This window comes from Marmota marmota, unplaced genomic scaffold (genome assembly GCF_001458135.2).
Source record: "Marmota marmota marmota unplaced genomic scaffold, marMar, whole genome shotgun sequence".
Taxonomy (NCBI): Eukaryota; Metazoa; Chordata; class Mammalia; order Rodentia; family Sciuridae; genus Marmota; species Marmota marmota.
This window is the reverse complement of record NW_025999941.1, coordinates 11,282,249-11,296,836: the sequence shown is the minus strand read 5'-3', so window position 1 is coordinate 11,296,836 and position 14,588 is coordinate 11,282,249. Positions and strand designations below refer to the sequence as shown.

The following is a 14,588-nucleotide window of genomic DNA, read 5'->3' as shown; positions in this document are numbered from 1 at the left end:
TCCTGACTCAATCTGGGCAGATCATATGACTTAAGAAATTTATCGATGCCTTCACTATTTTCTATTTTATTGGAGTATAAGGATTTAAAATAATTTCTGATTATCTTCTGTATTTCTGAAGTGTCTGTTGTGATATTGCCTTTTTCATCCCGTATGCAAGTAATTTGAGTTCTCTCTCTTCTTCTCTTCGTTAGCATGGCTAAGGGTCTGTCGATCTTATTTATTTTTTCAAAGAACCAACTTTTAGTTTTGTCAATTTTTTCAATTGTTTCTTTTGTTTTGATTTCGTTAATTTCAGCTCTGATTTTAATTATTTCTTGCCTTCTACTTCTTTTGCTGTTGTTTTGCTCTTCTTTTTCTAGGATTTTGAGATGAAGTGTGAGATCATTTATTTGTTGGTTTTTTCTTTTTTTAAGGAATGAACTCCAGGCAATGAATTTTCCTCTTATTTTTAAAAAAGAATTATCTAATGTAAGCTGGGTGTGGTGGCACATTCCTGTAACCCCAGCAGCTTGGGAGACTGAGGCAAGAGGATCAGGATCGTAAGTTCAAAGCCAACCTCAGCAAAAGTGAGGTGTTCAGAGACCCTGTCTCTAAATAAAATACAAAATAGGATTGGGGATGTGGTTCAGTGGTCAAGTGCCCCTGAATTCAATCCCTGGTACCCACTCCCCAGAAAAAGAGTTGTCTAATGTAGAAACATGTTCAGTAAGTAGGGGAGCATAGGCTGTATTTTATGTTTTATCTTGTGATGACTTAGTACCTTAGTTTTTAGTGGGACTTGTGCTATATTTGAGTTGTTTTTGTTTTGTTTTTCCCCCTGTAAAGAACTGACTGAAGAGCTGAGGTTGTGGCTTAGTGGTAGAGCACTTACCTAGCACATGTGAGGCTAGGTTCAATCCTCAGCACCACTTAAAAATAAGTAAATAAAATAAAGGTATTGTGTCCTTCTACAACTGAAAAAAAAAAAAAGGCAAAACAAAAATCTCACTGAGCCACAGGAGATGTAGAAGCACACTAATAACTGCAGGGTATATTTGGACTAGCCACCTCAGTTTACACAGGCCACATCAAAACCAATAGAGGTGGCCTTAATGTGCAGTCATGCACCACATGACATCATTTTGGTCAGTGACAGATCATATATATGACAGTGGTCCCAAAGATAATAATGAACCAAAAATTGCTATCACCTAGTGTGTCGCAGCCATAGTAGCTCAACAGCACAAGGTATTACCCTTGTGTTTGTGGAAAAGCTGGTATAAACAAATCTGTACTGCCAGTTTAATAGAAGGATAGCACATAAAATCATATATACTGTAAAAAAAAATCATATATAGTATGTAATACTTGATAATAAATGTTACTGATGTATGTATTCATTCTATATCCTTTTTATATGTGGGTGTGTTACTGGGGATGGAACCCAGGGGCACTGTGCCACCCAGCTATATCCCCAGCCTCTCTTTTAATTTTATTTTGAGATATGGTCAAGTTGCCCAGGCTGATCTCAAACTTGCTATCTTCCTGCCTTAGCTTCGTGTTGCTGTATATACTTTTATCAGTACTTTTAAACCGTATTCCTGCTTATTAAGAGAAAGTTTTCTGTGCAGCAGCCCATACATCTTGTATTTCCTGAATCTCTGGACTGCACCATTTTCTTTTGTACTTCATGTAATCTCGAGTTGCTGTGTTCATTGTAGCCTCAGGAGCCAAGAGCCGTACTCCACACACAGCATACAACCTAAGTGTGTAGCAGGCTATTCCATTTAAGTGTGTGTAAATACACTATGATAACTGCACAATGATGAAATTGCCTTAATGATGTGTTTCTCAGGCCATATCCCATTGTTAAATGGGATGACTATATAAAGAAATATTGTAAACTAGGCACAATGGTGCACACCTGTAATCCCAGCAGCTTGGGAGGCTGAGGCAGGAAGATTATAAGTTCGAAGCCAGCCTCAGCAAATTGGTGAGACTGTGTCTCTAAATAAAAAATCAAAAGGGCTGGGGTTAAGCACCCCTGGGTTCAATATAGATACCAAAAAAAAAAAAAAAAAGAACTGTTGTAAATAGGAAGTTTTAATGTACCAGTAGAAAAAAAGGAAAAGGTCCCAAAAGATCACAGAGGTAACAGTAAAAATACAAATGGTAGTAAAAGCATGAGTCTGAATAAACATGGATATGTTATATATTCTGAAAATCAGTTCCTTTGGCCTATCCACCTGGCCAAGCACTTTTTAAATTATTTAGTTCAGGTAAGATTGAAGTGAAACTGAGACTCCTGTGCTGCCATTGGGAGGTGAAATTGGTGCAACATTTCTAATTAGTAATTCTAGGAGAGTTTGCCTTTGGAATCTTAAAAATGTTCATACCCCATGCCTTTTGACCCAGCGAGTCTACCTAGGGAATGGATCTTTAAAAAAATAATAAAATGTTTGATCAGGTACTCTGGGTTCAATCCTCAGTACCACCAAACCAAAATGAAAAACTCAGTGGAGATTTTTTTTTTATAGTTACTACACACATGCACCTTTGAAGTAGCTCAGTTTATTATATGACACGAATACCTAGATAATGGGGGAAACAGTGCATTCCGGTGAAGAAGTGGCCTGGGACTGAAATAAATGGAAATTTAAGAGTGACTGCAGTAGAGTGTCATATGATTGTATGAAAAGTTAGAAACCAGTTGAATTCCAGGTGGGAAGTATGACTGGGGAACCCTGATAAAGCTGATGGCCTTCTGCTGTGGAGAGTCAAACACAGCTGGAATTGGAATCATCTGGTGTCCTGTAGTTGCATTGGCTGCTACGAATCTGAATAAATTGAATTATGTGGAAAGAAGAAATTGACAATCCTATAAATCCTACCCTTACAGGAATTGGAGATAAAATTAGGCCTTAGACTCAGCCCTGACAAGCAGGGCTGCGTGTACCCCTGGATTTCACTGCTGAGTAATCTTGCATATTCCCTCCTCTTCAAGGCCTTTCTGTCCAGGAGAGGGGCCAGCTGGTCAGCAAACTCAGAGCAAATCCAGGTTGTATGGTCTCCCCTCCAGTTAGGGAGCAGAAAAAGGCACACTTGGAAACTCCTGGGTCAAAGTTTGAAGGGATTGCTTTAAGGGACTCAGGACCTAGAAATATCCACAGAAATGGCAAAATCCATTATTTTTATCTTTTGTGGATAGAGCTGGTCTTTGGAACTGATTCTGTGGAATGTTAATCTACAGCCACGTGGTTTGGCCCAAGGCTCATTCCCCTGGTCCCCCTGCCCATTCCCAGGAATGGCCTCCCCACTCCATGGTCATGGCAAGTTCAGAAAGTCAGACCCAGTTTCACCTTAGCCCTGATCTTGCTCTTGCTCTTCCTGCTGGGGTACTCTACGCATCCTCACACATTCTCCCCATGTGAATCCGCTCCCCCTCCCCAAGGCCCAGCTCCACAGTCCCTTCTTCCATTGAAGTCATCTTTCCTGCTGGTTCCCCTGATATACCCTGTGTGCACCTCTGTTACTTACAATATATGATATTCATGGTGAGTTGAACTCCCTACTCCCTCACTTGTAATGAGCACCTGGATAACCCAGATACTACCCACCTCACCCCACCCGCTGCCAGCCTTCCAAGCCTGCACCCTCTTGCTTTTTTTTGGCCAGTGCCTTGGAGAATTCTCCCCTGAAAAGCCTGCTTCTGCTTGGCAGATTGCAGTACCACATCACAGAGATTATCCTGGGGTGGAAGTGATCTAGGAGGGCTTTTCTCACGCAGGACACAGCAGACAACTTTAACCAAGATGCAGGGTGCACAGATGAGCCACCAAGGATCAGAAACCCAACCAATGCCTGTGTATTAAATAATTCTAGAGCAATGCTGGGGATGGGGGTTGGAGACCTGAGGCCCTGAAATGATTGAAACTTAGTTTCCACCCTGGCAGAATGGAAGTAAAAATTAAAAATAGATTCAGTTACTGAAAATAATTTTTCCTTTCAGAACAGAGTGCTGTGGACTGAGATTCATGTCACTACAGTCTTAAAGCAATGGTGTCAACCCTGCCCCATTATCCTTCATCAGCCACTCCGTCTATCCCCTTGCCTTACCACTCTGCATTAGTTGTTCAGAATTTTCACATTACCTTTATTTAGTTATTTTTCTATATTAACTTTAATAGCAAAAATAAATCTGGTATTTTAATTGGAGTAGGTCTGGGGGAAGCACAGGGGGGAGGTACCCAGAGTGGAACCCAGGCTGGTCCTTGCACATGCTAAGAAGGCTGTCCACCACTCCAGCCCCTTGGGGTGTGTCTTAAAGTTGATTGTATCAACAGAAAAATGTACTGTTTGATAAAGCGAGCATATCAGGAGACAAATGCCATGAAAAGTTAATTGTTAGAGTTGGAGAGTAGAAGGCACTTCACACCACACCTCACAGGGCTGCAGGAGGCACCACAAAGGCTGGTCTCAGAACTAGTGGGCTGAGGCTTTTATTGCAGGAAGAAAGATGAAGGATAGGCTCCAGGGTGGTGTGGGGCTGTCTCTGTCCACTTGTGGCCCTGGGGTAATTAAGGCAGGAGAAAAGTGGCCCAGAAAGTGGGAACCTGATAAAGAGGGAGGCTGGGTTTTTGTTTGTTTGTTTGTTTGTTGGGTCTGGATTGGTTAGTTTGCATATGAAAAGCAAGAATTCCAAAAAAGAAAAAGACCTGGTTAATAGTATTGACAGAATATTCATATAACCATGAGATGGATAATTGGAGAACTGGATCTTAAGATATTATTTCTATTCAAGAATAAAGCATCTTTATTGAAACTGTTTCTTCGGGGAAAGTGCTCATCATATTTGCTCTACTCTTCTATTTAATTTGTTCCTAGAAGTGAATCTGTTTCATTGCTGTTGTAAATACATTATCAACTTCCATTATGTTGTATATATAGCTATTGTTTGCATATTTTGAGTATTGAAGTCTATACCTAACCTCTTTTTCCTTTTTTTTTACCTAGTGGCATTGGCCACTACTTCCAGAACAATTCTCAATGATATTGGTGGGCATGCACTATTTTCCTTCTGGGTGTTATTAGAATCAGCATATCTTTTATCTACTTTCCTCCTTGAGGAGGAGGAAAATGAAGAGGAAAAAATGACAAGAAAACCTCCCCAGGAGGATTTCCTGAGGTTCCAGGACTGGAATGTTATCATGGTTTGGATCTTAAATGTCTCTCAAAGTCTTATATGTTAAAGGCTTGGTTGCCACATGCTGTTGGAAGATGGTGGAACCTTTAAAAGGCGGGGCATAATTGGAAGAAGTTAGGTCACTGGGGACGCCTCCATGAAGGAGACCTGGAACTCTGGCCCTCCCTCTGTCTTTGCTTCCTAGCTGCTATAAAGTGAGCAGCTTCGCTCCAGCACACACTCCCCGCGGTAATGTCCTGCTTCACCACAGACCCCAAACCAATAGAGCCAAATGACCATGGATCAAAACCTCTGGAACCATGAGCTAATAAGCCTTTCTGTTAAGTCTTCTGTGGTATTTTGTCACAGCAACAATGAAATCTAACAAATGTCTTCCCCAAAGGTACATAACAAGATCAGAAAAAAGTACCTACTGTTTCCAAGGTGGGGCAACTGCAATAACAGGTGATTTCTTGGCCACTTGATTATTGCTAGGCAATTGCTTTTTTACCTAAACTGCCTTCCTTCAACACATTGAGACCAAGGATACCTTCCCCTGGGTTTTCACCTTCACCATCAGGCCAGCTTTCACTTGGTGTCAGCAGAAGGTGACCTCCTCCTCTCCCCTTCTCCCACTGGTGGGGGCACCATTGTGGAGGGGCACCACTTTAGTCAGGGTGCTAGGAGAGGCAGATGAGATTAAACGGTAAGATGACCATGAGAGGAAACAGGGAAGGAGCTGAGACTGTCTGGGTGAGCCCTCAGATGCCCAGGCAGATCAGACCACGGTGGGGGAGTGTTAGGATGGCCTTAGGCCTGAGCCTCAGCAACTCCATTTTAACTTCATTTTAAAAGACCTGCAGTTTCACCAGGCACATCCACAGATCCCTCCAGTATGGCCTCAAACAAGTTACTTCCCTTCACCCTGATAAAAGAGAGTGAAGCCCCTGGCAGGCTGTCCTCACCTGATAAGAGGGAAAGGCGAGAAGATCAGGGTGGAGACCACCAGACCAGATGTTTCTGACCTCAGAGTAAATGATGTCACTGAGAAATCTGATGGTAGCTGATAAGGATTGAAAGGGGGGTTAAAAGCCCCAAAATTTAGTATAAATGATAAAGTCAATGAACAGGGATTCAGCCAGCCGAAACAAGAATGCACTCGAGCTGGAGAGCCTGATGAGGACCTGACATCCCATCAGTTGTCATCGTTTCTGAGCCTCTGCGTGATCCACACTGCTCTCAAACTCTACCGCCTTGTCTGGACTTTGGTGAGAGCCGCAACTCCTCCAAGGACCCCCTCCTTCTGCTCCACACCAGGAAAAGCCTGCCTTGGTTCCGGACCTGATCACCGAGGTCTGAGTGTGCATCTGCTGGACTCAAAGCCTAAGACTTAAGACCTTTGAACTTAGCATGCAGAGGGAATGTCAGTCATTAGCCTATATGATTAAGTGTGTTTTGCAGTGCTTAGAATTAATCTAGAATTGTTTGCTGTGAATTGATTATGTCTACTACAGTGCCTAGCATTAAGGATTGTTGTTTTCTTGATTAAGAACCTATAGAGTGAAACTGTATTGAGTAATTTGAGTGAATAAAGCATTCAAAGGGACAGAAGCGCGTGGACATTCTTTATTTCTCCCCTCTACTGCATACGTCGCAATTTTGCCCCCTCGCGACAGGGAGGAAGCCTGCATGCAGCCTAGGAAGACTTGGCAAGGCCATGGGAGTTCCTGCCTTCCAGAAACGAACCCGCCTTCCTGCCCTGCTGGACTCTGACTGTCCAGGAGCAGCAGGATGCCTGGGAGACATGGCCACAGCACAGATGCAGGTGACAGATTTCCAAGGGCCGCAGCTGGGGATTGTGGTCAGGTATGTCTCTGTGGTTGGAAACAGGTTTGTGGCACTTCCTGGAGGTTGCTTTGCTGCTGCTCTTTAGACTGTTGGAGTTAAAAAATTGGGAAGAAAAGTTCATTAGGCAGGACTTAAAATCCAAGGATCGGACCCAGGTCTATATGCAGCCAGCCCTCTTGGATAGATGGTTTTTTCAAAAGAATCTTTTGAGTATAAGCCCGAGTATCTCTCCTGCATTGGCTTTGGTGGGCAGACAACTTCCCTGGGCCTCAATTTTCTCATCTCTGTGGTGGGGTAATAAAAGCCTGTCTGAGTTGTATGGAACACGTACTCTTTATTGATATGCTGAGCACCAAAAGGTACACTCATACACTGCTGGTGGGGTGTAACCAGCAAATGGTGCAACCATTTTGGAAATCAATATGGAGATTCCTCAGAAAACTTGGAATGGAACCACCATTTGACCCAGTTACCCCACTCCTTAGTATATACCCAAAGGATTTAAAATCAGCCTACTACAGTGACGCAGCCATATCACCATTTACAGCAGCTCAACTCACAATAGCTAAGCTATAGAACCAACCTAGGAGCCCTTTAACAGATAAATGGATAAAGAAAATATGGTACACAGACACAATGGAGAATTACTCATCCATAAAGAAGAATGACTAGGATATTTGCCAGCAAAAAGAGACTATCATGTTAAATTAAATAAGCCAGTCCCCAAAAACCAAAGGTTGAAAGTTTTCTCTGATATGTGGAAGCTAATCCAAAATAAGGAGGATGGTGAGGAGAAGAATCTAAGTGCTATAGATTAGATAATGGGGAATGAAGGGAAGGGAAGGGGGTAGGAGTAGGAGAGACAGAGAAATGAATGGGACATAATTTTCCCATGTACATGTATGAAAACAACACAGTGAATCCCACCATCATGTCCATCCATAAGAATGAGATCCTAACTAGAATAAGATGTAGTCCATACTTATAAAATTATATCAAAGTGGATTCTACTGTCATATATAAATAAAAAAAAAAACAATAAATAGATAAGGGGCAAAAATGCTGAGCACCAAAATGGACAAATAGTCCTCAGTAAAGAAGCCCCTCTCTCTTCAGTCCACCACGCCTCTGGCCCCCAAACTCACAGAGTAAAGACCTGGAGAAAGGTGGCCTTGCCCACTGTGGAGCGCTTTGGTAAGGAAAGTCCTTACGTCTGCACAGGGACTGTGGGCCTTTGACAGTCAGTCAGTTGGCCACAGGGGAACTGGCCCCAGCTGAGATCTGGCTACCGTTCCTTCCACACCTCATCACAGGGCTGGTTGTGGTGTGAACTCAGGAAGGGCACATTCATTTGGACCAAACTGAATTAGCCAGACCAGTCGGCAGCCAGGAAGTCATGTGCTGCATTCCCAAACCAAAGAAATTAGTTTTAGATCATTCACTTTGGGCATTAGCCATGCCACAGCTCCCTTCTATTAGGGCACATGTGAGAAAACTGGCTGCAGCTGATTGATGGATATTTAGCAAGTCTTTTGCCAGTGCCAGTACAGGACCTCTCTGTTCTTATTGTGAAGAGTAGTACCCTGGCAGTACCTGGCAGGGGAGCGCTAAAAACCTATAAATCACACCTGCAAGGAGGCCCCAAGACCCCCAGGCACAGCCCAGTTTGAGAATCAGTGAAATACAGTTTCAAATTTTCCTTTCAATTCCAGGGAAGTAGAAAGTGCAATCTACTTCTTATTCATGGAAATTGGAATTGTAGTCCAAGCATTGTGATGCACACCTGTAATCCCAGCTACTTAGGAGGCTGAGACGGGAGGATCACATGTTCAAAGCCAGCCTAGGCAACTTGGTGAGGTCCTGTATCAAAATAAAATAAAAAGGGCTGGGGATGTAGCTTAGTGGGAAATCACTCACCTAGCATGCATGAGCTCCTGGGTTCAATTCCCAGTACAGAAAACGGGAGGGGGAATTGTAAGAATGAGCATTCCAGCAATTTATAACTATATTCTTAAATTCTCTCTCTCAATTTTGTTCCTTTTCGGTACCTTGGCCACTCAGTGTTTAGACTCATACTCGTTTTTTCCTACATAAATATTTGTTTATTTCATGCATCTCTTATAATATGTGTTTCCACTTATATTTTCGTAGCATGCACACCCTTCACAGAATCAATTAACTATTCTTTTTCTTTTTCTAGGGGCACTTAACCACTGAGCCACATCCCCAGCCCTGTTTTTATTTTCTATGTTGAGATAGGATCTCACTAAATTGCTTAGGGCCTCACTAAGTTGCAGAGGCAGGCCTTGAACTTGCAATCCTTCCTGCCTTAGCCTCCAAAATTTCTGAGATTATAGGTGTGTACCACATGCTCAGCTTGGTTAACTTCCCTTTATTATTCTAACAGAAATTAGCTCCTGAATTCCATTTGCACTTGGTATTTAAGTACAGCTTGATGAATTATTCTTTTCTTCAGTACTGTGATTTAAACACTGGACCTCATGAATGCTAGGCAAGCTCTTTACCACTGAGCCTTCTCCTAAAATTTTGAGACAGGGTCTTGATAAATTGCCCAGACTAGAGCATGTCATTTAATTTCCATGTATGTTTTATAGTTTCCATTCTTTTTCTTGTTGATTTGTAGTTTTATTTCATTGTGGTCTAAAAGATACTTGTATAATTTTACTTTTTAAAAATTTATTGAGTCTTGATTTATAGCCTACTGTATGATCTGCCTTGGGGAATATTCTGTGTGCGGATGAGAAAAATTGTATTTGCTGATGGATGAAATGTCTTGTAAATATCTGTTACATGTATATGCTCCATAGTATGGTTCAACTCAGATGTTTCTTTGTTGATTTTTCTGTCTGGATGACCTATCCATTGATGAAAGTGGCATGTTGAAGTCTCCAATATTATTGTATTAGAGTGTATCTCTTCAGATCTAATAGTTTTTGCTTTACATCCTTTGGTAGTCCCAAGTTGGGTGTATATATGTTTATAATTTTTATATATTTGTATATATCAGTATATGATGACCTTCTCTGTCTCTTTTTACAGTTTTAGCTGCATGTAGCTACTCCTGCTGTTTTGGGATTTCCATTTACATATGTCTTTTCCCTGTCCTTCACTTTTAGTCTATGTATATCTCTACCAGTGAAGTAAGATTTTTGAAGGGAACATGTAGTTTGGTCTTTTTTAAAAAAAAATCTGTTCAGCCAGTCTGTGTCTTCTGATTGGTGAATTTAATCAATTTACATTCAAAGTTATTATTGGTAAGTATGAACTTCCTCTTATCATTTTTGCTAATTCTGTTCTGTTTGATTTGTGTGTGTGTGTGTGTGTATAAATTTCCTATTCACTTCTTTTATTGGTTGTTTTTGTGGTTTGGACATTTTATATCATACTAAGCCTTGATTCTCTTGATTCTCTCTTTTGTGTATCTGTTCTTCCTGTGAGTTGTGCATGTTCATATATTTGGACAGTAGTTATCATCCTTTTGTTTCTAGCACAGAACTCCTTGTAGGGCTGGTTCGATGGGGAATTTTCCCCTCAGTTTTCTGCTTATCTGGGAAAGACTTTATTTCTCTTTAGTTTTGAAGGGTAGTTTAGTATTCTGGGTTGGCAGTATTTTTCTTTCATTATTTTGAATATATCATCACATTCCCTCTGGCCTGTAAGGTTTATGCTGAGAAATCTGCTTAAGTCTTATGGGCCATCCATTGTATGTGACTTGATGCTTTTCTCTTGCTATTTATAGGATTTGCTCTTTGTCTTATAATTTTGACTACAGTATACTTGGTTAAAGTCTGTTTGGTTGATCCTTGTTGGATCTGGATACCTACATCTCTTTGAACATTTGGGAGGTTTTCATCTATTATTTTGTGAAATAGGTTTTAATGCCTTACTCCTTTTTATCACCTTCTGAAATTCCCATAATATGGTTATTTGTTCACATAAATTGTGCTTATAAATCTCATGGGCTTTCTTCATTCTTTCAAATTATTATTATTATTTTTATTGGTTGTTCAAAACATTACAATTATTATTATTATTATTATTATTATTATTATTATTATTTGGTCTGGGTAAGTTAGTTTTCTGTCTCTTTTATCTAAAAGTGTCCAAAATAGTACATAAGTACCAACAAGTTAGGGCTATTTGAATGAATATGAATCATTTTAGTTTTCTGTGATAGTGTGACTCAACTGGAGCAAATACGGCTGAAAAAGATCCAAAGGAAAATAGAACACATTGTTTACTTATGGAGCCAACCACTGATATGAATATAAGTGCTTTTAGTACATGTTCTTTGCCGGAATAAAACAGGGTAGAATTAAAAAGCAGAATTACTTTAGGAAGGGATTTACATATTAGTTGCTACCATATATCGTTGCCTTGGGCTTGTGATGTTTCTAATTCAAGTACTATTCAGACTCAAACTGATACGTAAAGTGGGTATATAAAGGAAATGTGGGCCATAGAAAAAGGAAAAAGAGTGATAAGATGTATTTTTAAGTGGGTCTCAATTCAAGCTGAATTTTTGAATTTGCAAACCAAAGGGTTCCTCAGTGTGCCTCAATTCTAGGAATTTGTGTACCAATAGAATGAATCAATTTATAAAGAAAAATCTAAAAATAGCATCAGAGAAGATGAGAGACCACAAGAACATAGTCACAACATAGAATTCCCAGGACAAAGTAAGTTTCTCCATATTTCCCTCTTAAACATGGTCATATGGACAAGTATGCTCCAATAATTCAATCACTTCTCATACATTCATTTTGCTGCTCACTTAATCGCTAGACCAATGGTTCTCAAAGTGGCACCATGGACCAGCAGCAGCAGCAGCACCTGGAAACATATGAGAAATGGAAATCCCCACCCAATTCCCAAGACTTCCTGGGTCAGCACTGTAGAAAACTGTTTCAACAGGCCCTCCAGGGGATCTGATGCATGATCAGATGAGACCCATCTGCTCACCCAAAGTTTCATGTGTTTTTAGTTTCAGGTATCTAATAAAGAAAGCTTGGCCCATTTTTCTCTTGTTTGGGTGTGTATGGGTACTTGGTCTCATTTCTAAAGCATAGGATGTCAGAAGGATGGAGATGTGGGTTTAGGGTATAAGTTTGTTCAGGGATAAAGTGACATTTAGTTTGGAAAAAAGTGTGCTGAGCTCAGGCTCAAGAGAAGAAACGGGCTGCAAGTGCCCCCTGCAAGTCAAATCTAGAGGTTCAGCCTAGAGGATGCTGGGATCCTGTTGCATCAAGAACCATAGAGGGGCTGGGGTTGTAGCTCAGTAGTAGAGTGCTCGCTTAGCATGTGCAAGGCACTGGGTTCGATCCTCAGCACCACATAAAAATAAATAAATAAAAAGAAAGGTATTGTGTCCAACTACAACTAAAAAAATATTTAAAAATAAAAAGAACCATAAAACCTTATGAGAAGGGAGTCTCATAAGGAAAGAGAGAGAGTTGGTATGCACAAGTTTGACTCAGAAGAGCAGGGAAAGGTGGTGGTTTTGAAATGTGTCCACAAATACCTCCCTTCGGGTGGGGAAGCTTACTTCTCTGCTTCTTGAGTGTGGCCTGCACTTAGTGACTTGGCTCTAGTGATACTGTGTCACTTCCAGGAGTCGTTCATCAAAAGGCAGTGTGGCGTTTTCCTTGCTCTTCCTCTTTGGTCACTTGCTCTTAGGGAAGCCAGATACACGTCCATGAAGTCCTGTGAAGAAGTCTGTGTTGCGAGGAACAGAGGTCTCTGCAGACTCTCTGGTCCCACCTGTGTCTCAGATAGCTGCAGAGATGGAACCGACTCTACCTCCCTCAGCCTGACTCAGATGGCCCTGTCCCCTCCCTCTGCCAGTCTCTCCCCACCCACACTTGTAATAGAGCTTTCGATTAAAGTCTATATTACATTTTAATGTGCTTTAAAAAAAAAAAGGTAAGAGGTTTGGAGTATCCAATGGAATAAATGGTAAAAATCAAATGAAATGTAATATTTTATTCAAAGGCGAAAGCTTAGGAAGAGCTTTGGATTGGCTCTTGCATTGCAGGAAAAGTCAGTAGGTCAAAAATTTTGTTGCTTTGAAAGAGTACTGAGATATAAGACATGAAAGAGACCACAAGTACTGATAACCAGTTTATGAAAAGTTTTTGGTTCTTAAATGAGATGTATCAACATGTCCCTTTCCCTGATTTTGGGCTATGGTTTAAACAGGAATCATAGTTTTTGCTCCCATTTTAGAAAGTAGCCCCCAGTTTTTTATTTTCCCTGCAATGCAAGAGCCAATCCAAAGCTCTTCCTAAGCTTTTCACTTTGAATAACATTTTATATCTCATCTGATTTTTACCATTTATTCCATTGGACACTCCAAACCTCTTACCATTTTTAGTAGCCCAAACTCTCGCATTCAGGGGGCTTTAAAAAGTCCAGCCCAGAGTGCATCAAATCTTCAATCTTTTATCCAGTTCAAATAGCAATGCATGTTACTCACTGAGTTGCTTAGGACCTCACTAAACTGCTGAGGCTGGCTTTGAACTTGTGATCCTCCTGTCCCGGCCTCCCAAGTCACTGGGATTACTGGTGTGCAGCGCTCTGCCCAGCTGCAGCATCTTTCATCAGCGTTCCTCACCACGCCCACCTCCACTCCAGCTGTCTATCAGCAGGTTGTCTTTGTATCCACACTTCCCACATGTAGGCCGAGAGGGGAGCCAGCCCTCCCGTACCCACTGTGTAACAGGTGCTTTCCACATGGCAGTGCATTTGAATCTCATAAAACCCAGGATCCCAGGTTTGCAAATGAGGAAGCAAAAGCTCAGACAGGTTTAGCAACTTGCCCATGATCCACAACCAGATAATTAATGGACTTGAATCTGAATCTTCTGACTCTGGAGAATGTGCTTTGTCTTGCAGCTGAAACCAATGAAGTTGGGTGAATTAAGCATGGCCTGTGTTGTGTTCTTCCAAAGTTTATATTTAAGCCCTAACCTCCAGTGCTTCAGACATGATTGATTGCCACTCCCCTGTCCAAAGCCCTCTGCTGTCTTATCTCTTTGGATTTATTTATTTATTTTATAGGGATTGAACCTAAGGGTGCTTAACCACTGACCCTGAACTTTTATATATATATATATATATTTTATTTTGAGACAATGTCTCATTAAGTTGCTGAGGCTGGCTTTTAACTTGCAATCCTCCTGCCTCAGCCTCTCCAGCTGCTGGAATTACAAACATGTGCCACCACAGCTGGTTTCCATCTTAAAGTCCAAACTCCTTGCCACAGTCTACAATACCACATGATGTGTCCCCAGCAGTTTCTTACACCCTGCTTCCCTCTTTCTCCCTCTTGCTTACTCTGATCCAACCACATGCCTTTCCATTTTGCTCCTGGAACACCCCAAGCTTGTGAATGCCTCAGGACCTTTGAACATGAATTTCCCATGGTCTTACAGTGATTTCCTCCCAGAAATCTGCATGGATCATTCTCTCAACCCTCTGCTCAGATGCCATCTCAGCAGGGTGGCCCTCTCTGATTCAATCTAGCTAATACTAAATTCTACTGGACTGTTCTCTA

General features: G+C 41.3%; 1 protein-coding gene across 2 annotated transcripts in view; it reads left to right on the top strand.

The window, feature by feature from the left end:
* Hacl1 (2-hydroxyacyl-CoA lyase 1) overlaps nt 1-6,056 on the top strand; it is a 46,178-nt gene extending 40,122 nt beyond the window's left edge. Inside the window, exon 16 of one of the 2 annotated variants that reach the window (XM_048801175.1) lies at nt 4,996-6,056. In XM_048801175.1, the coding sequence (XP_048657132.1) occupies nt 4,996-5,073 (78 nt within the window). In that variant the 3' untranslated portion in view covers nt 5,074-6,056. The remainder of the gene's footprint in view (nt 1-4,995) is intronic. The other variant, XM_048801174.1, reaches the window with a different exon arrangement.
* The last annotated feature ends 8,532 nt before the right edge of the window (nt 6,057-14,588 follow it).